The sequence below is a fragment of the Mustela lutreola genome, chromosome 14, assembly GCF_030435805.1.
Source record: "Mustela lutreola isolate mMusLut2 chromosome 14, mMusLut2.pri, whole genome shotgun sequence".
Lineage (NCBI taxonomy): Eukaryota > Metazoa > Chordata > Mammalia > Carnivora > Mustelidae > Mustela > Mustela lutreola.
The window spans coordinates 67,245,081-67,272,848 of NC_081303.1; the positions used below are offsets into that span (position 1 = coordinate 67,245,081).

At 51.7% G+C, this 27,768-nt stretch overlaps 1 protein-coding gene across 1 annotated transcript in view; it reads left to right on the top strand.

Annotated features, from left to right (window-relative positions):
- LMX1A (LIM homeobox transcription factor 1 alpha) overlaps nucleotides 1–27,768 on the top strand; it is a 155,350-nt gene that overhangs the window by 82,007 nt on the left and 45,575 nt on the right. The window contains exon 3 of the mRNA XM_059146562.1: nucleotides 23,088–23,320. Coding sequence (XP_059002545.1) covers nucleotides 23,088–23,320 — 233 coding nt within the window. The remainder of the gene's footprint in view (nucleotides 1–23,087; nucleotides 23,321–27,768) is intronic.

Genomic DNA, 27,768 nt, shown 5'->3' on the forward strand with positions numbered 1-27,768 from the left:
TGATTGGGTATGTTGCCTCTGTGGGTGAACGTGTGGGCACGGACTGAGTGTCTTGGGACTTTGCCTTTAGGGGTGCCCACTGGGGGTGTCACAGTCCCCATGATGCTGGCCAGGTGTGCTTGCTCCCCTCTACAGACCATTCATCCTACTCCCCCTTCGGAAAGGCCTGGGAAGGAGTCTCTAGGCACGACAGACCACTGGGCGATCGTGGTGGCATCCCCACAGCCCCTGTAATGCTCGCTCAGGAGCTCTCGGTCAGCCCTGCTCCGCACACTCAGACTGGCCTGCTCGGCAGGCACAGGAATTCCTCCCCACGCACCGTCCGCGCGTCTTTACCTGAGCCAGAACACGTGCTGCCGCTCCTCCCAGCTCGTGGCTCCAGCTGTGTTGGTGCAAATCCAAACCACGAAATCCTCCTGGGACGGCCGGGAATGTGGGCGCGATGCGGAGGCTGGGCCACAGAACGTTCTCCCATTTCCTCCCCGCGCTGCCGGGGATGTGCTTACGGATGCTTCTCCACGGCCCGGGAAATGGTGCTCAGGGAGGATCTAAGTCTTGCCTTCTTCCTGGCTGCATTCTAGGCTCAGCCCCCAGCTTTGCCCTCGCTGGCCTCTTCCTAAACCACACCATCAATAACTATCGCTCGTAGGCCCCGAGCAGACCCCTCGCCAACCCGTCGGACGGCTCTGGGCCTCCTGGGGGCTTCTGGGTTTCTTCTTCCCTCTGATTTCGGCACTCGCTGGACAGTGGAACACAGCCAGCTGACTTCCCAGTCGGTCCCCATCCTTCCCGCCATCGTGTCTCCCAGCCCCCACCACCCAGGTCCTTCCAGCCTCCCTGCCGTGGCTCTCAGCCTGCCTTGATGAAGCGCTTGCACGCCCTTGGGCCTGGGCTGTGCCCTTGTTGGGGCCTGGGGGGAGGGGCCAGGCGTGAGGGTCCGCCCCCAACGTGACTGCCACCCTCAGGTTGCCCCGTTGCTTTCAGTGAGTGCACGAGGCTGGTGGGAGCCTCAGCCACCAGTGTAACCAGATCTCTGTGGGCTCTTGAAAAATGGAGCTCTCTTCAGCAGCAAATGTTTGCAATTAACTTTAACATATGGTGGAATTTGTTTTTGTGTCCATAAAGCATGATAGGCGGTGAGGATCTGGCGGGGAAGACGTCCAGCTCATCACGCCCTGGGCCGAGCGTGTGGGCGGGCTCTTCCCACTCGATTTGGAGCCCGAGACCCTTGGTGAACTGAGCGGTCATGGATGGGTCAGCTGGGGCCCTGGTCCCTGTCTTTGGCTTGCCACATCCTTTTCCTGCCAGATGTTCCTACCTGTCCGGCAACGGGGTAAGGTGCGGTCCCCTTCCTTTTATGATGGGGCTTCGCGGCCTCTGGCCTTAATGACCCTTGCTTCTCAGTTGTGGCCACTGCCCAGCTCCAGCTCCTGGTCTCGTGGTCTGTGCGGATGTCCTATAGGATCCGCATGCTTTGGTCGGCTCTAGCCATAGGACTCAGGTCAGCTCTGTGACCAAATCCCAGGTGACTTCTGTGTTTTAGTTCCTGTGGGGCTGCAAGTAACACCAAGCTGAATGAACAAGAGCTTACACCAAGAGGAGAGTGATCTTTGCCCAAGTGGAAACTGAGGGCGGAAGTTACTGGATTGGTTCGGTAGTTTGCGGTCATTGGGGATCCAGTCTCTCCAGATTCCCATTGTGTGGCTTCAGGGTGCTGCCTGCATCAACCAGCTTCCCACCTTCCTATCACGGGGTCCAAAGCGAGAAGGAAGGGGGCGGGACCAGGGCTTTTCTTCATCATTTGCTTCTTATACAGAGGAAAATCTCTCTCGGCAGTCTCTGGTAGACTTCCCCCTGTATCTCTTTGACCGTAACTGGGCTGCAGGCCCACCCTCAGGGTAGTCACTGATCAATGGCAAAGAGATGCATCTGCCTGGCTTTGGTAAGTCATGAGTCACCTCTGCCCAACGATGCCAGGGTTTTCCTAGCAAGGTAGAAATGATGGTCGGAGGGTAGCCGGCCGTGTGTGGTCTAGTGCTCCTCCACTGTCAAGGGATGGTCAAGAAATGTCGAAGGGCGGCGGTCCATGGGTTGGTTGAAAGTGCCACCAGGGGAGCAGTTACTCTTGAAGACACGAGGCCATGGGATAGGAGATTGCGGTGGCCCACACCTCGTCAGGTCCTTGCGCATCTATCCTGTGTATTGTCCCTAACTGCCATCCTCCTGTAGCACTGCTTCCTCAAGTTATGCCTCTGCCAAAGATGTGCCAACACTCTCCATTTCCTGTGAAAAAGCCATCAGAGTCTACAATTCAAGGCCCCTTCCACCTGGATCAAAATAATCTCACATCTAGCAGAAAACACACACTTCCTGTTTTAGCTCTTGATATTTCTTTGTGCAAACAGGCAACAGACCGGCCTACTTTCTACCTGCCTAACTCACCTTGGGTTTTTGTGTCCACAGCCTTATCCCTCTAGAGTCTCCGTTTGGCATCAGCCTGTTCTGATTCTACTTGTTGTTTGAGGTGCTCACTGAAGTCCTCATTTCTGTGGAGAACACGTCCTTGATGGCTTCAACTGGAAGTTTCCCGAGCCCCTGTTATTGGTCTACCCACATGAGACGCAGAGAGCGCTAGGGGCATAGATGACCTTGGAGCTAGGTACAAGATTTGCACTGACCCTTGAAGGCTGGGGAAGATTTGGGGTGGCTAAAAGAACAGAAGCCATGCCAGGTAGTTAGTGTGCAGGATGAGGCCATGCATTAAGAATGCACCAGGGTAAGGATGCCTGGGTGGCTCAGTCACTTGGGCGTCTGCCTTCAGCTTGGGTCATGTTCCCAGGGTCCTGAGATCGAGTCTCGAGTTGGGTTCCTTGCTCAGTGGGAAGCCTGCTTCTCCCTCTCCCTCTGCCTGCTGGTCCTCCTGCTTGTGCTCTCTTTCTCTGACATATAAATAAAAGAATAAGATCTTAAAAAAAAAGAAAAAGAATGCAGCAGGGTCTTCACATTCCCACTTTTGTCTCACCTTCCAGCATCTTAACGTTCTTTTCCCAGGAGCAAATAAAACGGGTGTATGGTTACTGCACTGGGCAGCTCAGATGTAGGACATCTGCAGAAAGTTCTACTGGGAAGTACTGCTGTAGACCAGGGGAAGTCTTCAGTGGTGCTGAAACCCAAAAGTCCTTCGGCCCAGGGGCAGTGCCCACATCTGTCCCACTGGTTTGCCGAACTCTGAGCTGGTGGTTTCTGGTGTGGGGCTGGAAATGCAAAGCTGTATAAACAGACCTTTGAGGAACCAGAGCTCAGTGGGGTGCTTCTGAGCAGGCTTGTTCTCAGCACGGGACAGGTAAAACCCTCTGGAGGCAATCTTCAAGTAAGGAGTTTAGACCCCGTCTCTTGTCCTCTTTGGTCTTGAATGCTCCACAGGATGGAAGTGTGCTAAAAAAGAGGGAGTCCATCGTGGGAGTCCATGATGAGACAGGAATTGGGACCTCCGGGCAGCTCTTGGCGGGTGACTTAGGCGGGGGTAAGGTCATGAACCCAGAGCCTAGAAGAGGCCACATGCTCGCGCTGTTGGGATTTCTCTCTGTCCTGTTCCTGGGCTTCGAGTCTGGTGCACAGAAAGGATTCTTGGATCCTCTGTGGATTCTTGCTGCCCATCGTACAGTCTCTGCTGTAGCTTTCAGAAACTCGTAAAATGGTGAAGCCCATGGAGACAAAGCCAGGTTATGTAGATAACCGTGGATTGTTTTACGAACTGCTTTTAGAGACCTCTCCACTTGTTGCTGAAGGCTGGCGATGTGGGTTTTACAAACCCCATTTTTCAGGCTCAGAGACGTTAACTAACTTGGCCGAAGTCCCGCAGCTTATAAGTGGTAGAGTCGGACCCGCCATTCCAGCCTTTCTTTTTTTTTTTTTCTTTTTTTTTTTTTTTTTTTAAAGATTTTATTTATTTATTTGACAGAGAACACAAGTAGGCAGAGAGGCAGACAGAGAGAGAGAGAGAGAGAGAGAAGCAGGCTCTGCACCGAGCAGAGAGCCCGATGCGGGGCTCGATCCTAGGACCCTGGGATCATGACCTGGGCCAAAGGCAGAGGCTCTAACCCGCTGAGCCACCCAGGCGCCCCCATTCCAGCCTTTCTATGCTCTTTCCACCACGGTGTCCTTGCTCCTTAAATATTAAAAAAAAGAAAAAAGAGAGACATTTTAACATACCTTCCACCTGCTTCCTATTGGTACATGCTGGCCGCGTGGGATCGCTTCCCGCCTTCCTACCAAGACACTGATGATCACTCCCAGCGCCACACGTGAGGCCTCCATGTTTTGCGTGTGGTGTGAAGAGCAGAGCTGAGCCGGGCCTCTGTGCTCACACCTGAAGCCGCTGCTGCGTTATTTGTGATGGTAGCTTCAACTCCAGCCTGAGAACGTTGTGAGAAGGGTGAGTCTGAGGCCGAGGAACATCTCTTGGAATATTATAGGGTCAGATATCAGTGCTGTGGTGTGGGGACATTTCTACTTCAGCTTGGCTTCTCTCGCCATTAGGTCCAGTAATCCAGAAGGGTCCAGACTAGGCTTCTTCCAACGACTTCCCGAGAAGTCTCCCTACAGCAGCAAGGAGGCGTCCGCTCCACAGGACGGAGGGATCCCACTGGAGGCCGTGGGATCCCCGCTCGTGTTCTTGGGGGATCACTCCATTCCTTCCCCCCGCCTCTCACCTGCGTCCTGGTGGTTCCTCTCCTACCTCATGTGTGCCAGCCGCCATTGCATCGTTACCCCCATCGAAACAAACTTTTGACCTGATAGCCCACTCCAGTCATTCCATTCTTTTTTTTTTTCCCGAAAGATTTTATTAATTTTTTTTGACAGAGAGAGAGAGAGCGCACAAGTTGGCAGAGCAGCAGGCAGAGGGAGAGGAAGAAGCAGGCTCCCAGTGAGCAAGGAGCCTGATCTGGGACTCGATCCCAGGACGCTGGATCATGAGTTAAAGGCAGATACTTAACCGACTGTGCCCCCCAGGCGCCCCTGTCATTCCATTTCTCTGTGCTTCTCATGAAACTCTTTGAAAGAGCTTCTCCCTCCTGTGTCTCCATGCCCTTCCGTTCCACCCAGGCTTTCCACACCCATCTACCCTCGCTCACATCTGCGTTGCCAAGTCCAGTGGGCAGCATTCAGTCCTCATCTTGCTGGGTCTTGCCTGATGGATTTCGTCCCTCTTGTTTCCTTGAGACACTCACCTCCCTTGGCTTCCCCTCCACTTCCCTGTTTGTTCTCCTCTCTCCCTGGTTACTACTTCTCAGTCTCTGGCTTTTCTCACCTGGTGCATTTCGGGAACTTCCTAACTGACTTTCCCCCTGCCCTTTCTCTCCCCATGGATAGTTTTCAACCCAGCAGTGATAAGGATCCCATCAAAACTTCATCCTGGGTATACGGCCAAAGGGATGGGAAACAGGTACTCCGATAAGTTCATGGACACACGTGGTCATAGTAGCACCGTCCCCAAGAGCCAAAAGGCAGAGAGAGCCCGGACATCCATCAGTAGACGGATAAATAAAATGGCGTGGATAGTGGATAACTAAAACGACAATATATCCATGTAATGATATTCGTCATAGTAATGAATTCATTCTCTAAAAGGAATAGAGTACCTGGTCAGAAAACTGTGATTGGATCTGTAGAAAGAAGCCAGACACAAAAGGTCACATACCACATTGATTCCATCTACGTGCGCTCTTCGTGGATAGTCTGTCCGTAGAGACACCAGCCTGGTTGGCCCAGCTTTGGTTGGTGCCCACGTTTGAGGGGGAGGCTCTCCCCCCCCCCCCCCCCCACCCCCCTCCCCCCCCCCCCCCCCTGTGGCGTGATGGGAACGCTTTGGAACCAGAGAGAGCTGGTGGGTTTGTACAACGTTGTGAATGTGAATACCCCTGAATTGTGCCCCTTTGAAATATCTGGTGTGTCTTTTCGCTCCATTAAAAAACAACAACATGCACTCGTCTGCAAATACCTCCACTGTCATCCTGCCGTCGCCTGCAAGATCTCTGGCCTGTCCAACACCCCGCCCCCCACGACGTCTCCAGCAGCAGCTCTTACCACATTCGCCGTCACCCACTCTGCCCAGCCACTGTGGCCTCTGTGCTGTTTCCCAGCATGCCCAGCTGTGCTTCTGCCCCAGGGCCTCTGCACCTGCTGTTCTGTCTGCCTGGAATGTTCTTCCAACAGGCAGTGGGGGAGGGGCTCCCTCCTTACCAGCTCCTTCGAGTCTTTGCTCCAACATCAGCCCCTCAGTGGAAATTACAACTGGCCACCCCTGACACTTTCCATCCACTTTTATGCCTGCATTTTTTGTCTGTTGCGCTCATCTGACATTTTATTTGGTGCCATTTGTTGTCCATCAAAGGTAAACTCCAAGGGCTGCGAGTTTTGCCTGGTTTATTCACGGTTAGATGCGTAGCACCTGGAACCACGCCTCGATGCCAGCAGTTAGAACTATTAATTTTAGAACTATTAATTACTTAATAAATACTTGTTACGGGTACAGTATGAACAAAACCCTTCCATTCAGTGATCTTTAGTGCAGGTTTCCCAACTTTCTCTTTTATATTTGCTAGTTGAGAAGACCTTATGTCCCTTGGTGAGGGATGCTGCAAAATTCATATCTTTTTTCTCCCAAGCATGCCCGTAATGAGTTGGTCGTGACCTCTGAGTGGCTTTCTGGTTGCTGAAAATGCATCGCGGTGTTTACCGAAGCCTTGTTGTCTCTGCCTCTCTCATGACTGCAGTCTGGGGGGAAGAATATTTATCTTCGTGGAAGGACTGACCTAGTTTTAGAGGCGTTCAGCCCCTGACTGTGGTCTAGGTCTCAATATGTTCCAGTGCCGGTGACAGTCACCACACCATCTTCCAGCGAGCTTCTCTCTGCACAGCGGGAGAGGGACACGCGGCTCCTTCCTCGCAGTGCAGAAGTGTGCCGGGCTCGAGGAGAGGCTCTGTTTGAATGCAGCATCGTTCTTGCCTTTGCCGAGAAAGTCCTTTCCTCCTAGACAAGGGCAGTGTCTTCAGGCCTTTCAAGAGGTAGCTTCCCCACAGCCCCTTTGCCAGAAGATCAAACCAGCCCGGGGCCTTTGTGCCTAGTCACACAGTGATGACAGCGGGCATTTCTCTTCTCTCTGGCAAGAGGAGCCCCCCGCCTTCTGTTTTGGCTTGGAGAAACAGGTCTCCAGCTTCCTCATTGTCCTTCAGCTTGTCATGGGGAACCTGGAGGTCTCTGAGAAGTGAGGGGCTGGTGAGCTATGTCATCAGCACCTCTCTCTGGTCCCACCTTATAGATCTGAGAGCTCCCTGCCCTGAGCTGAAAAGACATTCCAGAAAGCTCATGCTCTCTTCAAGACATGGTCTGGTGTGGAGATGGCCTGGCTTGTCCTTGTTCATTCCCATGGTGGGGAGAGGGTGCTGTGAACGTTCTTTCTAACTTTTTTTTAAACTTCTGGCCGTAGTATGCCTAGATCCCCAGTCGAAGGGAGCACGCTCGTGTGTGTGTCTTGGGGGGAGGGGAAACCCACTCACATCTGTACACATAACTCAGCATTGTGATTTCAAACCAGGAATCCTGTTTCACAGAAATTTTTGTGGTTCTTCAGCTCTTCGTGACTGTCTCTGTTCTCTAATCCCCTGAATGGAGCTGGATATGAGGAGCAGAGCCATATGAAAGGCATCCAAGATGAAAATTATATCCTAGACTTGCACGTGAATGTTGTGGTCGGAGGTGGGGGTGTGCGCTGGCTGGCGTTACACGCTTGCCACCATTCCTCCCGACTTTGTATTTCTACCCAGTTCCTATTTGTTTGTTTCCACTCAAATTCCAAGGTTGAGGCTCTCCTGGGTTAGACCCAGTCTGGACCACTGATCTCAGAGCCTGGACTTTCTTTAAAGAAGTGGTGGCCCAGCCTCTGGCCTTGCCTTTCTAGGTAAAATATTTCAATATAAGTTGATAACTTTGTCCAGTCTAACTTACGAGGAGTGTGGGTTGACAACGATGGTGGTGTTGCTTTACAGTCACATACAAGTTTTAATTTGCAAAATACTGTACCATCCTACCGTTTGATGAGGACAACGCTCAGAGCTAAGTTAGGCAGTGGTATAGTGGATCCTTGGTGGGTTTTAGCACTGACAGACTTGATTCAAATCCTGGCATTCGCAACTACTAGCTGTGTAAAGTTGCGCAAACTCCTTAGGCCTTCGTAAGCCTCTATTTTCTCATCTGCAAAATGGGAGTAAGTTTTGACAGATGAGGGACATGATCTAATTTAGCTCCTAGTGAGATCACCTTGTATTGAAGCTGTATTGGTGCATGGCAAGAGGAAGCAGGTGGTCCCTTTGGGAAACTGTCAGGGTGATCCAGGGAAGATGTGGTGGGAGCGTGGCCTGCAGTCAGAGCAGTGGGCATGACGCGAGACGTGATCAGATTCTGGTTATATTTCGATGGTGGAGCACAATGGCTTGTTGATGAAGGGATACGAGGTGTGCAGGGGGAGGAGTCAAAAATGATCCTGAGATGTTTGTCTTGAGCAACTAGGAAGGTGGAGGTGCCATCCATCAACAGAAAAGAGGAGAGCGTGGTTCGATGGAGCAGGTATGACCCAACAGGAGGGGTGGGGGAGTGACGATCAAGAATTCTATTTTGGTTTTATTAAATTGGAGATTTTGATTAGAGATCCAAATGAAGAAACTGAGCAGGTAGTTGGATACACAAGTTAGATTTGGGAGGGAGATCTGGATAGAGATAGAAACTTCAAAGTCATTTAGCATAGATGTGATATTTAAAGCGATGAGACCACATGAGCTCTCCAAGAGTAGTAAGACTGGAGAAGGGGAAGAAGCCCTTCAGGGTTACGGAGGGGAAGCCGAGACCAGGGAGGAGTGGCCTGTGAGACAGGAAGAAAACCAGGAGAGTGAGGGATCCTGGACACCGCGTGGTCGCCATGTCAGATGCTGCTTATGGGCTCAGGGTGATGAGGACTGAGCAGAGTGGAGGTCACGGACGACCTTCCCAAGAAAGTTCTGTTGGAAGGAGTCTGACAGCTGCCTGATTAGATTGGCCTCCAAGGAGAGCAGAAGGAGAGGACCTGGAGATAGAAAACAGAAGTGATTTCTTTTTGAAATTTTTTTTTACAAAGGCTCTCAAATAAATATTTAGGGGAAGTAGTTGGTAGAGAAAGTAGGATCAAGAGAAGGGTATTTTTTTTCTCAGGATGTGAGAAATGAGGAGAAATAAATGAGAAAATAGTTACAAAGAGGGAGAATGTGTGATGTTGACTCTAAGTGTGAAGTGCTGAGTTCTAGTGCTGTGGTGAAGAAGTCGCCCTGGATAGGGCATGGGGTACGCTACCTTGAACGGAAAGGGGACATCCTGTAGAGAGCTGAATCCTGACCACAGTGGGTTCATCAAAGAGTTTCATTTTTCTCACTTCAAGGAAGCCAAAAAGAGAAGTCCAAGGATAGTGCAATTGCTCAAGATTGTTTTCACGGATCCAGGCTTTTCTCCTTTTAGGATATATCCTTAACAGGTGGCTTTCACTTTCTTAGGACCAAGAGGGTGGTTTCGTCTCCAAGTGTTACATTTAATTCCAGGCCGAAATAAGGGAAAAGGTAAAGAGTGAAATGTATGTACCAGCTGAGTCTCATGTTATCAAAAGAATAATGGCTCTTCCAAAGCTTCCTGCCCTGTCCCCAGCCCTAGCAGGATCCCATGTACTGCCTCCTAGGGCCACTCTGAGCTGCCAGGGAGTCTAGTGGGTGAGATTTTTCCCCTGGGAAGCTGGCCATCTAAATTTTGGCTATAGGAGGCAGAATATGAAAGATTATTGTTTCTTTCAGTTAAAAAATTTTTAATTGATCTTTTTACTTTTATTTTGTAAAAAATATTTTATTTCTTTAGTTAACAGAGAGAGAGCACAAGGAGGGGGTGTGGGAGAGGGAGAAGTAGGCTCTCTGCTGAGCAGGGAGCCCGATGTGGGACTCGAACCCAGGACACTGGGATCATGACCCAAGCCAAAGGCAGACACTTAGCCGACTGAGCCACCCAGACGCCCTTATTTTGTTGAAATTGTAGTGAAAAACACCTAACATGACATTTACCATCTCAAGCATTTTTAAGTGCACATTTCCGTGGCATTAGGTATCTTCACAGGATTGTGCTACCACTTACCACCATCCATCCACAAAACTTCACATGGTGCAATCCTGAAACTCCACACCCACTGAATGGCTCCCTTTTTCCTTCTTCCCAGAGCCCCTGGCCACCACCATTCCACTTTCTGTCTCTAGGAACTTGAGTCTTCCGGTTACCTCCTATAAGTAGAATCGTACTGTATTTGTCCTTTTGTGATAGGCTTGTACCTTTGAGCACAATATCCTCATTATGTTGCAGCATGTGCCAGGCTTTCCTTCCTCCCCCCCCCCCTTTTTTGGAGGTCGAATAATAGCCCATTTCAAAATATTCCAACGTAGCTGCCGCACTTTTTAAAATCCAGTCCTCTGTTGATGGGCACTTGGGTTTCCTTTATCTTTTGGCTGTTGTTAGTCACGCTGCTGTGAACGTGAGTGTACAAACACCTCTATGAGTCCTTACTTCAAATTTACATATACCTAGAAGTAGCGTTGCTGGGTGGTATGGTAATTCTGTTTTTAATTTGTTGAGGAACTACCATACTGTTTTCGTTGGCAGTTGCACCAGTTGGCAGCCACCTGTGCACAGGGTTCCAGGTTCTCTGCATGCTTGCCAAACTTGTTGTTTTCTGGTTTTTGTTTTGTTTTTGTTTTGATCTTAGCCATCCTAATGGGAATGGCGTCTTCTGGTTTTTAATGGATTGGGAGAGAGTTGGGATGGAGGGGAAGAGAGTTAAAAGACAAAAAGGATCAAATACAAGACATAAGAATGGTCTTACTTCCACTGGGTGTCCAGATGTCACTGAAACCTTTCTGGAACTCTCTGGACACCTTGAGTCTAACTGGAAAGGAAGGCAACATCATCTCATGGGACAGAGGTTGCCTTGGAGGCTTGGGACACCTGACTTTTGTACTCAAGGCTCCACCAATGCTGGACTTGGGGAGTCTCTGTACAGTGCTATTTACCTATTTTACCTCCTGTGTGAGGAGGATAATAGAATATGACTCCCACCTTACATCAGAGCTGAGATGTTACACAAGATCACGCGTGTTTGAAATCTCTGAACTAAAGGCGTTCTAGGACTTCAGATCACCCAGAGATATTATGCATCCTTCATGTGGGAAGGGAAGGTCCCACATGGCAGCTCTTTGTGGCTTCTATGCCGTGGAGGAGATTTTGACTCAGATTCTTTGTCAGTGTTTGTCTTTTGCTGTCTCCCCTGGAAGATGGCATGATCCCTGAAAACAGGTGTTGTACACACAAGAACAGTAACAACTGTCAGTGTTTCAAACATTACCTTGTGCTACTCCCTGTACTAGATGCTTTAGGAACAGAATTGTTGGTTTTCAGAGTATGTCTCGTTCCTAAGACTGTACTGATGGTGTCTGTTGATTCAGTAGGGTGCTCTTAGGTTGTGACAGTATGTCTTTTTTTTTTTTTTTTTTTTTTTTTTTTCTCTTTTGGATGTGTGGCCCAGGGGTAGTTGTGAAAAGTGGAGGTGACAAAAGCAAACAGAATTCATGGAGAGCTCGGTGTTGCCCCCTGCTGGGATTTCAGAATCTTTCCCATCAAAACATCATCAATAATGTCCTTGTCCTTCCTACTGTTATAACACACAAACTCTCTCTCTCTCCCTCTCTGTGGGTGTCTCTGTCTCTCACTCGCTCATAGAGCCCAGGATGCATACAGTCTTTGTAAGAATATACATCGTATTGGCCACGTGCCATCAAGCCAAGCCAAAAATTGTGGAACAAAAGGAATCTGTGCCCGGAATATCAGCTAAAAATATCTCAGTCCCTCTGCTCTGTTGTTTTCTGGGTATGTTTAAGAGTGTCCCAGGAGGCTAATGAGATGAAGGGAAAGTAAAACTGACAATTTTCGAAGGAAACCAAACCTTTAACTCCCTCAAAAGGAACGATATATTTTCTGTATGTCTGTTTTATGTTTCTTGCCATTTCTGCCTGTCTGTGCGACAATATGGAATGTCTAGAATACGAGTTGTGCCACCTTGGCTTGGATCGTTGGCATCCATGCCTTTACCACAGTCTTTTGCTCTGTGGTCGGACTCGTCGTCTGCTTTCCAGGTTTTGGTAAAGAGGGGGAGGGGAAGGAAAAGAAAGAGCTGCTAATAAGCAGGGCACACACCGTCTCACACACACTTTCTACTTCTTCAATGGCTCGGGCACTGGTGAAGAACCAGGGAGACACATTTCCATCCTGGCTTGGGCCGATGGTAACTTCTTCCATTTCTGATCCCTGACTGAGCCTCAACCTCTGGTTGGCCCTCTCGGTAATGTCCATGTTCTCTGTGATTTGGGGTAGGTCATCAATGGTTCCCTGGCCTTGGTGGCTTTCCATTTCTAAAGTGAGGGAGGGGAGAGGTTGATCTCTTGCAGGGGGATGGCTCTGACAGGGGAGCAAGGCGAGGAGTAGGGTGTCTTACTGAAGGGCCACACAGTGGTCAGCAGCCTTCGTAAGAAGCAGTCATCTGAGAACTGAAGTGATAAGGGGCAAGGGTCTGTCCCAAATATTTGCCAGATAATGTCAGCATTAACCAAATAGCAACTGTTGGCTGTGGTTGGCTAAACATGGAGCTGCCGACTTCCTGAACATATGCTGGTATCAGGCGTGGAGGTGGGTGTCGGTCGGCAGGAGTTGGCTGATGTCAATATTTACCTTGGGTTAGCGTGGACCATAGCCATAGTCGCCTGAATGAAATGCCATTTCCTCTCAACTGTCTGCTCTTCTGTATTTGTCTGTTGGTCTGTTCTCCAACAACGTATGAAAGGCTTGTTGAAGTTTTGATTTAATTTGTCATAGTCCCAAAGAACAAAGCCTTGGGACACACGTGAAGCTCTATTTCTGGCACCGTCGTCTGTCTTGAAATAAATGATCTTATACAGATATTTCCATGGCGGATCCGGTGACTTGATTTCAATAAGGGGAGTTCACAGTTGCTACTGACAGCAGCTGGCCGTGCCAGGTACTTCAAATCCATTGTCTCGTTTAATCTCCAGAGCATCTTGTAAGACGGTAACTATCTCACTGACGGATAAGGAGGCCGAGGCCCCAGGAGAGTCTAAGACTCACCCAGATGCTCAAGGGCAGAACCAAGATTTGCATCCGGGCGCTCTCGGACTCCCAAAGCCATGCTCTCGTCATTCTGTTGCGCTGGCTCGGGAAGAGATGCCTGGTAAGGACAAGAAAAGTACTTAGTGCACCATTCCGAGGTAAAAGCTGCCCACGGCCCGCAGTATTTTCGATGGGCGATGAGCCATGTGTGATCCCCCTGCCGCTTCTCGGGGAGGCCAGCGCCTCACGGAGCCTCCGGGACGTGCAGGCATCATCCTTAGCCGTTCCCATCCCATTGTCCGGTCCTCCTCTTTGCTCCCCAGGAGCCCCAAGGAGACAGAGACTCTGATTGGCTCTGCCTGCCACTTATTGTTTTCCATTTTCTCCCCACTGCAGAGTCTTGAGACTGTCTCCTATAGAAGATCCTGCCACTTCTATTGTCCTTGCAGACTTTCCCACCGCCCCAGGCCCACAGGCTCCGTGGCTTATTGTGGTGGTGTTGGCTCAGCCTCAAGGACAGAGACCTTCAGCCAGCTGACAAGGTTGCTTGTGTCACTACTTCTAAGGCCACAAGCCATGCTTTTGCTTCCCCATACTTTTGAATGCTCTTCTCTCACCACTGCTCCTTCAGTGGAGCCACATGGTCTCCCAGACTCCCAGCAGCAGATTTCCCCGACAGACAGACAGTTTTGGCTGAGGGCCAATCCCCATCTCTGTGCCTGGATGACCTCAGTTACCAAGTCAACATGGCACTTAATGCGTGCTGCTATGCCGCCCCCTGGTGGAGAGGGTGGAAACTGAGCGAAAGCCCGATGACTGCCTTCAGGGGAAGAGTTCCAAAAAGACCCCTCTTCCGGCTCTCTCAACCACAAGTTCATCTATTCCATTACAGCTCGTTTTGGTAGCGCCAGCAGCAAGATAGCATGATCTGTAGTTGCCAGCTGTCTAAGGCTAAAAGCAGCTCTGATTGTGTGTGTGTGTGTGTGTATGTGTGTGTGTGTGTGTGTGTGTGTTGGGGCTAAAGAAGTACACAGCCAGTTGGCCTGCGATGAGAATTCGGGTTTTTCCACATACTTACTTGGTCTTCCACCTTTCCACGTAATTGTCTATGGTGTGGAGGCCTTGAGAAGCTCCTTTGGAGGTCTGCAGGACTCTAGGTCAAGGTTAATGGAGATCTCAGTCTTTCCAAACACACACTCTGTTCGGGAACCTTCTGCCATGTCCTAATGGGTGCTCTCCGAATATTCCTGCCCAATCCTGAGGAATCTCAGGACCCTTGCCATGGGATCGTTCTGGGTTTGCATGAGGCTGCCCTGTTTTGCAGTATCCCTGTGTATGAGACGCTGTGTCATCAGCTATCATGACGGGGCATCTAGTATCTGGCGTCTGGGGGAGAGTGGGGCAGGGGTGGGAGAGATTGAAGGAAGCCATGGGAATAGGAGAAGAAGGCAGGTGTATTGAGAAGAGTCTGAAGCCTCAGTCAACCTCTTGGTTTTTACTTTGATATCAAGAGCAAGAAATCATTTCATCTAACCGTGCCAGGGCTCTTAGGGAGATCCAGACAGATCCTGTGTAGACAGGCTATGGACAAACCCTAGCTTGAGGCCATTTCAGCAGGTGGGAACTCAGTCCCTGGCTCCATGATATTGTCAGGGCTGACCCCCAAGTTCACAGCCAGCACCACCGGAAAGTTGACCTCTGACATCTTGCTTTGTTCATGGTCTTGGTCCTGAACTACTCTCCCTACACTTCTTTTTTTTTTTTTTTTTTTTTAAGATTTTTTTATTTATTTACTTGAGAGAGAGACAGTGAGAGAGAGCATGAGCGAGAAGAAGGTCAGAGAGCGAAGCAGACTCCCCATGAGCTGGGAGCCCGATGTGGGACTCGATCCCGGGACTCCGGGATCATGACCCGAGCCGAAGGCAGTCGTCCAACCAACTGAGCCACCCAGGCGTCCCTCTCCCTACACTTCTTTATCTAATCCTGATTCTCCTGGTCTCTCACACTGCGGTTCCTCATTTTTTTTTTTTACTTATTTCTCTCATATTCATATTCAACTCTTTTTCTCCATCATCATCGTTACCACCATGGTGGTAATTACCTTTTTTTTTTTTTTTTTTTTTGAGGATTTTCCACACACCAAGCACTATGCTAAGCAGAGTCAATGCCTTGGTTCAATGAATTCTCCTTGGGACTCTATGAGAGATAGGTCCTTTTTTTATTCCCACTCTGTTAGGTAAACTGATGCCACTGTAGCCTGACCAAGACCATCTGGCTAATAAGTGGCAGAGTAGGGACTTGGACCTAAGTTTTTTAATTACATCATCTTGTCTCTTGGTCCTATTTCCACACCAGTCCGTCTCTGGCTGCGCTTCCCTGGGTCTTTCTGGGCCCAACCCCACTGAACTATATTTTTGTCTGTACCTTGAAAATAGTGACCCCACCCCCACCAGGTTCCCTTGTGAAGGGGGTTCCAGCAAGAATTATCTTGTTTTGCAGTCATTTTGGAGTTCATGTAAGATTCTTCCCATGGGGGTGTTGGGTCCTGTGGGGTCTCCCAAATACAATTTATTCCTAACCTAAATCCATGGAGAACAGACCCCTCTCACGGGTCCCTTCAGGTGCCCTGAGGCCCAAGAGCTGAGTAGCCTGAAGGGACCAGCTCGGTTCCTAACCCTGCCTTTCTCTCACATGTCGGGGGCAGAGTCTCAGGACCCGGCCACGGGTCCCCTGACATAGCCATCTCAGCTGCTTGATCTTTTCCCTTATTTCTTCTGTAGAAACAGCGCTAGAGAGGCTCTCAGTGAGAAGCAGAAGAAGGAGTCTCTCTCCTGGGGGAGAGAAGCCTCATGAGGGAAGCTGAGTGAGGTACTGAGTTCACAGGGTGGTTCTACTTACTCTCCCCTCACAAGTTCACTGAGGTGCTAGAGAGAAGGGTTACCACAGCTGTTGGCTCCAGGTGGGTATTTGGTAGAGATTCATTCTCCGCCCCCCCTCCCTTCCACAAGCTTCTCTCCTTTTGAAGTAAAATAACTGGGAGGCTGGAACACGGTCGGACTGTGAGGACCCCAGCATTCGGAATGGGGGGTGGTTTTCCTCAGATCACACCGCCGGCGCCAGAGCCGCTGTGTCTGGTCCTTCAGCAGGTCCCGCCTTTCTGCCGTGACTCCTGGGCCGTGACTCCCAGGCTCCGGTGCCTCCCGCCGGCCTTGGACGTGCTCCTGAGGACGTCCTCGGGCGTCAGGCCTCCACGTCTGCTTCTTGCAGTGCTCTCGTCTCCTTAGCCGCAGAGTGGGATTCCCAACCCTGTGACAAAATCATGAATTATAAGAATGGGAGCGAATTAAGAAATCACGTCGCCCTAGTGGGTTTCGAGTGTGCCTTAGGGGCACACGGCTTGCTTCCTTCAGCATCTTCTCTAGAAAAATATCCAGAGGGATCCTTTTTAGAGCGAGTTGCTTGTGGCTGGAGTGTGCAGATGTGTGTTTCGTGTGCTTGTGAGCCCACACATGATCTCTTTGGGCCTTCGTTTGTATTTTTATAGATCCTCATGCATACACGTATGTAAATCTGTGAATGAGAACGACACGGTTCTGGCGAATGACCACGGTGTGGCCATGTCACACCAGCACACCTTCTGGAGACCTGGACTGGGGCCGCGGCGGCGTGGGCTGCGCTGGCTGCCAGATGTGGAGGGAGGAGGCATGAGGAATAGAGACTCGCCCCCTCTGCAGCCCCTCCGTTCACGGTCTGACACCGACCTAAGCAGTGCTTGGCCATTTGAGACAAGAAAGGGGAAGGGTGGTGGCTTTTCGGCGGGCTGTCGGTAAAGGAGGAGCCCTCAAGCCCTGGTCCCCCTGCTCCCGTCATGTGCTTCTCTGCTCTGCCCTCTCCCCACGCCCCGCCCACCAGCACGGGGCAGGGGGGCTGCGGCTGGGTCTGCCTTCCCTCCCAGTCCCCCGGCCATTGTAGCGGGGCATATGCTTTGTGTCAGGCCTGTGCTCTGTCTGGATGGCACCCTTGCATTCATCCCCCCCTGCCCCTGGGGCAGGACCTCACTCCTGGGAGATGAAGTCACACCCCCTCGAAGCAGAGACAGGTGGGGAGACGGGCTCACACTGCTCTCCCAGGATGGGACTCGGGAAACTCCTAAGCATACGTTGCCATTTGGGGGCCGAAAGATATCCCCAAAGATCAAAATGCAGAGGCAGGGCAAATCAGACAGATGCAAGCACTTGCCACCCTGATAGATGACGAAGTGCTCCCCACCCCCATCCGGTTCTCATCTCGTCCGCTTTGATCCCACAGCGTTGGCGTCGTTACTGCCTTTTGTATCTGAGCAAACGGAAGCTGCAAAAGGTGAAGCGCTTTGCTGCACGTCCTACTGCCGACTGCTTGCAAGAGTCCGAGCCTGCCAACTCGGGCTCGCCCACCAGAACGGGGAGGTGTCCGTCTCATAGCTCGGGGATCCTCCGAGATGAGGGAAGCAGGACCTTGAATGGAATTGAGGTGGAGGGCGTGGGAAAGTGCCAGCGGGAGGGGAGAGGAGAAGGAGCGGGGGACAAGACCAAAGATTCCGGGACCCCTCAGCCAAGCGGGTGGGCCTCTCCTCATGTGCCTCTCTGGGGCTTTCCCTCCTGCAGACTGCAGACACGGGGCACTGTGGTCTTTGCTCAGAGCCTGTTGCCTGCCGGAGCCTGGAAGCCGCCTGAGGCCAGGGCAGCCCGGGCTGTGGACCATGCCGAGGGCGTTCGCTAGAGGAAGGAACGTGCTAACTGTGGGCTCCGTCTCTGGGATGGGCACTGCCCTGGGGGCTTTTCCATGAGCTAGAGGGCATTGTGCCCATTTTAGAGGTGAGGGAATCCAATGCAAAGAGGAGATAAGGAACCATTTGAAGAATTTTGAGGGGCAGGAGATTTATAATGGTAGGAAAATTTGGGAGTTATGACGTATGCCTAGAAGAGCTCAACCCTTCTGGAAACCTTGTCTAGCTTTTCAAGGGCATGGCCAGTCTGCCGGGCTCTGAACCCAGAGCAAGGTCTCATTAGCATGCAGAAGGGGAAGGAACCATGGGGGCCGCCATCCAGGGCATTGGGAAGAGACAGGCTGTGTTTTAATTACGACCTGGACTTTTGAACAAATCCTTTTCTCTGCTTGTCTGAGCCTTAGAGAAAACAACTTGTGGGAGGTGTGCTGTCGGCAGCTGGGTCCACAGTGGTACCCGGACAGCTGTGTACACATCTGGCACACAGGTGGTGGACGGCCTGAGCCTCTTCTCCTTGAACGGCTCGAGAGTGAGGGAGAGTCACAAGAGTCAAGGTAGCGAGGTGAGGCTGACCTGGTCCTTACCCAGGGCCGGCGAGCTGGTGGACAGAAGGGACAGACACAGGTCTGTGCTCCGGCTTCCCATGACCGTTTCAGGATTGGAGCCCAGACAGCTCCCGCCACTTCCTCCAGCTGCTCCCGAGTCAACACGGTGGGCTTTCTTTGTAGAGCTCCCCCGACCCTCCCTTCTCCAACTTGGGGGAAGTTTTTCCGGAGAGGGGGATGGAATTAGCCAGGGTGGAGGAAGGGGAGGGATTAACAGGGGAGAAGCTAGACAAGCACAGATGCTGCCACCTGGGGCCACGGTCTCCAGAGCTTGTTGACTCCCTGGGCCGTTTGCCTTGAGTCTGTTTAACAGTTCATTCCGGGGGAGGGGAGGAGAAGGAAGGCTTCGGGGACAAAGGGCCTTGCACCAGCTCCTGGAAGAGCATTGATTAGTTTGCTCAGGTTGGCAAACAGTGGCTGGGGACTAGGGGCCGGGGATGAACTGGGTGATTTTTCTGCACGAGGCATGGCATGGAAGGAAAAGGCTGCTGGCATCTGGGGTCGTGGCTCAAGGCTGTTGCGTACCTTGTCGGGGGCGAAAGCGCCCCACCGGCCCCTTGGAAGTCGAGAGGCAGAGGGCAGGGGGTTTCTCACGTGCTCCTGATGGCCAGGCAGGTGGGGGAGGGGCCGGTGTGGGGGCTCCAGGCCTGGGTTGAGAGAGAGAGAGAGAGAATGCAAGCTTATCCGTTCCGTTCCTGATCCCGAGCTGGGCTGGAATCACCTGCCGGCTGGCCTCTGTCCCGGCAGGCTGTGTTCGTGGGAAGCAGCTTCATTCTCTTCTCCAAGCCTGGGCTTCCTTCACCCGAGGACTTCGAATGGCTTCCATTTTTCTTTGGCCAACCTGTGTGCAGCCCCTCCTTGGGCACCCCTCCTTCTCTTCCTCTTTGCCCTCAGTACTGTTCCCTTCTTCCAGGAAGCTTCCACGATAAACACACTGGGAGTCACGAGCTAGGACGGCTGTAGAGCTGGGAAGTGATTCTGTTCTCAACACACACTGGCTTGATGCCTTCCTATTTTGCATTGACCAGACATTGTAGTGTTGTTATATCCCGTTTCCCACAGGTAAGTCTCTGTGGGCAGACATTATTTGTATTTTGTTTGTTTGTCTGTAGTTTCTCTCAGTGGCCTGTGAGCTCCCAAGGGCTGGGGACTTGGTTTTGAACAATTATGTGCCTACAACAGTGCCTGACACTGAGAGGACCTATATACTCGTCCATAGAGCCTTGTTCACGCACGTGAATGTTGCCGGGGCGGTGGCTCCTCCCCTCCTGGTGCACAGGACGGGCTTCCCAATGAGCCAACGAGTGGCAAGAAGAGTAGACTCGTAAGTGAATGTGTGAGCGAGCCTTTGAGATGGGGTTGGACGCATTTCGGCCATGATGGCGGTTGGCCCTTCTATGAGAAAGTGCTCTTCTGTTATTCTGCCTCCCCGGGCCCCACCAGCCAGGGGCTCATGAGCAGAGCCCGGGTCTGCTTGTGTCTGTCTTTGCGAAGAGAGGAGGGGCGGGGAGTTTTCCGTACTCTGGCCATCCATTGCCTCCTGCTGCCATCCTCGCCCTAAACCGTCTGAACGGCCTGTGTCTGTTGACCCCTCTGGTATGTGAAGACAAACAGAGAGTGTGTGTGTGTGTGTTGAAGATTTTATTTATTTACTTGTCAGAGAGCACAAGCAGGGGGAGCAGCAGAGGGAGAGGGAGAAGCAGACTCCCCACTGAGCAGCGGGGCCCAAGCAGGGCTCGATCCCAGGGGGCTCATGACCTGAGCTGGAGGCAGATGCTTAACTGACCGAGCCACCCAGGTGTCCTAAGAGAGTGGTTTTGAGAGAGATTCTTTTCTGCCTGTTGTGCTACTACTGAAAGAAAGAAAGAAAGAAATAAACAAACAACTTGTTTGTTTTGAAGATATAAAAAAAATGAGTGCTATAAGGAGTGAATCCCAGAGATAGTTTCAGGGTGTATTGTCTCTGTGCTTATGCCAAAGGGGTTGCCAGAGACAGTTATGTTATCGTGAGGCAATTTATTTTTTATTTTTTATTTTTTTAAAGATTATTTATTTATTTATTTGACAGAGAGAGATCACAAGTAGGCAGAGGGGCAGGCAGAGAGAGAGAGAGAGAGAGAGGAGGAAGCAGGCTCCCTGCTGAGCAGAGAGCCCGATGCGGGACTCGATCCCAGGACCCTGGGATCATGACCTGAGCCGAAGGCAGCAGCTTAACCCACTGAGCCACCCAGGCGCCCTCATGAGGCAATTTAAAAGAAGAAATAGATCTTCTTTAAATTTTCGTCTCTCAGACTAGCCTGAACTGTTACTGATTTGGGTTGGCAAGGAGGGTGGAGGAGAAGAGTTACTTTATTGGGATCTACTGTGTGGCAGCCCCTAAGGGAGGCTCTTTACACGTGTTATTTGAGGAGAACGAGCCAGATCCATGGGTCAAGTCAAGTCAACCTTTACTGAGTACCCACCATGCACAAGAGGTTGTGGGTTATAGAATTTTCCACAGTCTTCTTGCAATACAGGCTGTTGGCAGGAGAGGCTCCAAGCACGGGGGCAGTGAAAGGGTAAGACGAGATTAAGATGTTTCAAGTCAGCAGGAAGGAGCAATTCCCCTAAGGTTTCTGAAGCCAGGAGAGGTGCTCTGGCCTCACACTGTAGCAACATCCCGAGGACAGAGGTGCAGAGGGGACGAGCCCCGCTGGTGGTTTTGCTGGCCACTGTTGGTGTAGCTGGTAGCAGACCGCAGCCTCTGGATCTCGCTGCCTTTTTTTTTTTTAAGACTTTGTTTATTTATTTGAGAGAGAGAGAGAGAGAAAGAAAGTAAGCATGAGTCGGGGGGTTGGGAGCAGGAGAGGATCTCAAGCAGACTTTGCGCTCAGTGTGAAGCCCAAGGCCGGGCTCGATCTTAACAACCCTCAGATCACGACCTGAGCCAACACCAAGAGTCAGACACTTAACCAACTGAGGTACCTAGATGCCACACGTTTGGTATCTTGAAACCCCTCCAGGAGTGCAGCCCAGACAGATCACACAAAGGTGTTTGAAGGAGGGGCCGTTGCTTCAGACCAGACCAGGGCAGGGCAGGTCGGGGCAGGATTCAAGACGCTGGGAGCTGCTGTGTTCTGAAGGGTGGGTGGGATTCGACTAGATTAAACGGAAGAATGGGCCTCGCAGGAGGGAAGGATAGGCCTCTCAGGGGGGCAGAATGGCCTTAATCGGCCCAGCGGCAGGAATCAGAAACGTGGGCAGGTGCGGCGACATCACCATCGCCACCAGCTCTGACTTCCAGGAGCCTGGGAGCCAACCCCCCCCCACCAGCTCCCCGTACCCACGCTGCGGCTCCTGTCCCCAGCTCTCTGGTTCCCTGCTGCCACCTGCTAGTGCTGGCCCTTGTCACTGGCAGCGGCTTTCCCTCCCTCGTCTGCCTCCACTTCCACTCTACCCTTCATGCTACAAAGAATTCCTTTGCCTCAACAGGGCTCTTAGCACGTTAAAATTTGTTCAGCGACTCCCCATCCCTTGCCAGTGATGTCCAGCCTGAGCGTGTGAGCGGTTACGACAGGCCTGCCCAGCTCCCCTTCTGGAGGCGCCCCTCCTCCAGCATGCTCTGGCCTCCCCTGCCTCCCCCCTCCTCCAGCATGCTCGGAGCTCCCTGGGCTTCACACGGGCTGTTCCCTCTGCCTGGGATCCCTTCCTCCGGCCCTGTTCTGCCATCAGCCTGCCCGCCTTCCTGTCTTTCCTTTGATGAAGATTTCCAGACCTCCTAGCAAAATGCAAATTGCCCTCTGCGCCCTGGGTTGTTCTGTGCCCCTGAAACCATTACCTGGACGAGCCATTAGCCTGAGCTCATTTCCGAAAGGCATTTTCTTTTACTCACCGTGGCATCCGCTAATACCTGCTGCTTTGGCTGGGCATAGACGGGCTCCCTCTATGTGGTTTGTTGGAAATAACCAAAATGAAGTGAGAAGTGCCAAGAGGGAGGCGGAGTGCGTGGAATGCCAGCTCGGGAAGCTGGGATTGCAGTTTCTGTCTCAAAAACCAGATGACGCATCAGAACGCCCCGGCCAGCTTGCTAGAGGCACATTCTGGGCCCCCCGTTTTGAATACTGATAGGAGGAGATGTGGACGTTTGTGGTCCTTTTATTTGGTTTCAACAATAAGCTTCCCCAGGGATTCCGGGCAGCCTCCCGGCGCCCAGGTGCAGACCTCCGTTTGGGAAACACTGTGTCCTACATGCACACGGGTCACACCCTGGGCTCAGACGGCTCCCAGCGCCTCTGCCTCTGCTTTTCTTAAGCCTCCGTGAGGCACTCCCTGCACTCTTCGGTTCCACCCCGTCGGGGAATACATCACCCAGATTTCTGGGGTATTCCATCCCGACCGTCTTGACCCCACTTCTTGGAGTCCTTTTTTGTGGGCGGCGGGAGGGTAGCTGGGCCCGATCAGACTTTTCTCCATGACCTTGCTTCCCTTTCTCCCCTGTCGCCAGGCTGTTTGCAGTCAAATGTGGGGGCTGCTTCGAGGCAATCGCACCCAATGAGTTCGTCATGCGGGCCCAGAAGAGCGTGTACCACCTGAGCTGTTTCTGCTGTTGTGTCTGTGAGCGGCAGCTGCAGAAGGGCGACGAGTTTGTCCTGAAGGAGGGGCAGCTGCTCTGCAAAGGGGACTATGAGAAGGAGCGGGAGCTACTCAGCCTGGTGAGTCCGGCAGCGTCAGACTCAGGTGAGTGCCTCGCGGAGGGCAGCAGGGATTTTGGGTGGGGGTGGGGGTGTGGGACAGTGGGGTGAGCTCACGCTCTTCACTGCTCTCTCCCCAGAAGCCCAGCCATAGGGGCAGCCCAGCCCCGTGGCAGAGCAGCTGTGTGCATCCCAGGCAGTGTCTTTGTGGCTGGAGGGATGTCTTACTGGTCAGGAATTGTTGTGAGGACGCCATGTGACGCGTGACCTCCCAATTCCATGGTGCACGACTGGGAACACATGTGTTCACAGGCTAACGGGAGGGACTCCGAGTCAGGCTGAGGGTCTGCAAGTCACCTGGGATCTGCCGAGCTGAGCTCCGGGCTGCAGAGCAGGCTCGGGTCTGCTCGGCGTGGTTCACACCAGGATACCGGCTTGAGACACAGCAGCCACAGGGCAGGGTCTTCTCTCGGCGGCGACGGAGGGGACAACCTTACGAGTGCATTTCAAGCCTCTGGTCCTGTCACGTGGGCTAACAGTCCACTGGCTAAAGCAAGTTCAAAGCGCAAACCCAAAGCCCAGAGGAAGGGAGGTATACCGCACGCCCCACAAGGCCCTGCTGGGGGTAGATACAGGATACTGTGAAAGGGAAAGGAGGCACGGGAACCAGTCTTTCGGTCTGTTTCTCCGTCTGTCATGTGGGAAAGCTGGAACCTACCTGAGGCTCGGTGGGTCATGGAGAGAAAGGAGCTGGAATGTGCTTGTGCCACCCAGCCGACCCCCACCCTTCCTGCCTTAGAGCGGGGGACAGAGGGGATGGGGAGCTCCAGCGACTGCACAGAGCGGGTTTTGGAAGGCCAGAGAAATTGAATTAAGCGTCTAGCTTGAGCACGTGTCTGTCCCCACCGCGCCACGTTTGTCTGGCCTCGCCCGTCCCTTCTCCGGATCCCCGAGAGCCACATGGCCTTCCTGACTCTTGCCATTGCCCCTGTCATTGCAGCCCCCAGAACGTGGCCGTAACCTCCTGCTGCCCACCTCGTGAGCCGCTCGGGGGGCCTCTGAGACCTCCCGCTCTTCCTCAGCCTGGCTGGACCCCAGCCCATCAGCATCCCCCGCTCAGCTCCGGGCCTTAAACTCTCATTTTCCCTCTGCCCCTCTCCTGGACTCTGGGGTCTTGCTCGCGTGTTCTTTCAGCCTCGATCTCGGGGCTCTTGCCCCAGGGATGACTCTTCATGCCTGCGGCTGAGTTGACCCTTGACTCCTCCTCCTGGGCCACTCACCCCACTTTATTGCATTTGCTTTTCTGGCTCTTTGTTGTTCTTGCCAAGCGCTAAGCCCCGAGAGGGACGGCATGTGTCTCTTTCGCCACCGTGGCCCCAGGGCTTAGCACAGGCCTGGAACACTCAGGGTGTTTGGTAAACTCTTACAGGAGAGAGTAAACTCTTGAAACAAAAGCACTGTGGCAAAACACTTGTATCCAGGGACTTTGGGGACAGGTGGGGTGGGGCCACCCCTACCCCGCCAACCCCCTCTACCCGCTGGCTGCACTGCTTAGAGCCATGTGACTGCGGACAGCTTCCAGAACCTCCCTAAGCCTCAGTTTCCATAACCATAAAGTCACGAAGGTCATGCCTCCCTGAGAGTTTTATTGCAGGGAATAAGAGAGAGAAGCCTGGCACGCACTCTAGGCCGGCGGGGACGCACACCTGCCGGCGGTGGAAATTCATTAGGCGGCCGTTTTGCATCCCTGACCTCCCCACTGGTTCTTCTTGCCCGACTCTGCTTGTAAGCGGACCCCTGGACAATCGCAGCTCCGCCTGTCTTCAAGTTTTCCTGGATTTGTCTTAATTCAGGCAGAAGCGGTTTCTCCTTTACAGGAACACTGCCCCTGCCACTTCAGGAATATCCTGCTGGGGTAATTGGGCTCCTTCTGAACCAAACTTCATGGCCTCCACTCCGTATAAGAAGGTCAGCTCGGCCTGGATTCCCTCTTTAGGTGTCCCCAGCCACTGAGGCCTCCTTCCCAGAATATTGCAAAATCTTCAGATTCCTAAAGGGCTTAGGCGCTATGGTGATCAAAATGCCAGTGTTTGACTTTGAAAAGAAAGGCACACCCGGAGGGACATGTCATTCTCTCTCACATGGAAAGACGTGCTGTGGTCTAGCCCTGGCTGGCACGATTGGGTGAGGCTTGACTATGAAGTTATGCGGTTGGCCCTGTGTTCAAGATGCCCAGATTTTAATTGACTACAGAGTTAGGGTGAGGCATGAATGTACCGTACCCCATGTCCCACCCCCTGTGCAAAGACCCAAAAAAAAAAAAAAAAAAAAAGCTGGATCTGAGAGCAGCATTAATAGAAATAAAATGTTCAGAGCATAGGAACTGCTAGGTGCTCCCTTTTCTGACCCCGTTTTAAGCAACACGTTCAGATGCGAGCATTTTCTTTTGAGGCTGCTGCAGACACAATAGAGCTTTCTGGTTCATTTATATGCACATTCATTCGGCTGACGTACCTTGAGTGCTTGCTTTATGCCAGGGATGGAGTCGGAATGATGAGAAATGATGTGGGGGGTGGGGAGATCCCTAAATCACGTCCGATGAAGGAAGTGTAGCTTTTTAGGCTAGAAAAGGAAAGACGACACGAGGACATAATTGTCGTCTTCCCAGGGTTGGATCGGACCTATTTCTAACTTCAGAGGGCAGACGTGGAATTCATTCAATTATTTAACAAAATCACTGAGTATTTACATTATACATAGGAAGGTAAAGTCCAGCATGGGACTCGACATGGGAAGTGTTAGAATGTCATCTTAATTATTAGAGCTAACGAACAGTCAATCTGCTCGAAGAGGTGGGTGGTCCACTTGTCGAAACTAATCTTGGCATGATGGGAGAGGGGAATGGTTTGAGAGGACACCACGGTCCCTTCGACTTGAAAAATCTATCCTTGGTTAATCGCTTTAAGCAGAATGATATTCGAGTTTCACTTAGAACCAAGTACAAGTTCTATACCCCTCATTTCATCAATTACATAAATATTGCCTGTCTGACATCATAAAACACCATGGGCCAAATCCTGCCTCACTAAGGAGAGGATAAGCTTCTAAGAATCAGGATTGTAGGTTTTCATTCCTTTGTTCCTTCAGCAAAGCTTAGCCTGATGCCAGGAGGAAGTGATCAATAAGTACTTAATGAGCAGAATTAAATCTTCGAGGAAGGGAGTCGTCCCCGTGTGGGGGGCTTACAGAAAGCAAACAGTTTTAGGATGCATCCCAGCACAAACACAATTTTGCCTCTTCTCCGTCCTGGGTGCTCTCCCTTTCCTAGGTACTTGGTAAATATTTGCCAAGTGAATGATTGAATGGGCCGTCATCTTTACGGTTTTTATCAATGACTTAGATGAAGACACGGATGTCAGGTTGCCTGGATTTGCTGATGACACAAAGCTGGCAGGGAAGGAGGGCGGGGCCGCTAAGATTCTCCAGGTTCAAGAAGATTTTGACAAGCTCACAGAAGAGCACAGTCAGCAAGAAGAAATGGAGCCACTGGCTTGCGAAATTCAATAGTGATGACGTGGTATAGGGCCTGTCGGGGCGGAGTTCCATCCTGGAATTGGGGGTTTCGTTGGGCACAAGGTCGGTGGGAGCCACGAGGAATCATGTGTTAATACAACTGTAATGTCCCTGATCCCTGACATGCAACTATTGCTCCAGCTTTGTATGGCTTTGTATGGCTTAGTGGCTTAGGTCTTGGTCTCATTTTAAGTAGTGCATTTTATTTTATTTTATTTTATTTTTAAAGATTTATTTATTTGACAGAGAGATCACAAGTAGGCAGAGAGGCAGGCAGAGGGTTGTGGGGGAAGCAGGCTCCCCGCTAAGCAAAGAGTCCAATGCGGGGCTCCATCCCAGGACCCTGGGATCATGACCTGAGCCAAAGGCAGAGGCTTTAACCCACTGAGCCACCTAGGCGCCTCTAAGTAATGCATTTTCGGACATCCCTGACGAAGTAGGGAGAGGGTCCAGAGGACAGCGGCTACCTTATGGAACCATAAATGCCTAAAGAAACTCTGTATTTTTGGTTCTATGAAAATAAAGCTAAGGGAAGCAGGGGAGTCCTACCCAAAGGTGCAGACCCGTGTCATGGGGACGAAATGACAGATTTTGGCATCCACCAAGGGGCAGACTAGACCCTTTATGAGAAGTGGAAAGGCTTGTCTCTTCACCTTTTAATCCCAGTGGGTGGAAGACAAGACCAGCATCCCCTAGGGCCGCTTAAATGGAGGATTCTCGAATCTGTGGCTTTCTGATGCTGACTGTTCTGACTTACAGAAAAGCATGGGACACATCTGCAGCTCTAAGGGACAGCAAATTCGGAGAACTTCAGCTGCTAGGTCTCTTTTCTGGTGTGGCCAGAAAGCTTTCATCCTGCTCCCTGCTTGCCAGTGGCCTGGAAGCAATCTCTCAGGAAGGATGGAATTCGTAGCTGGAGTT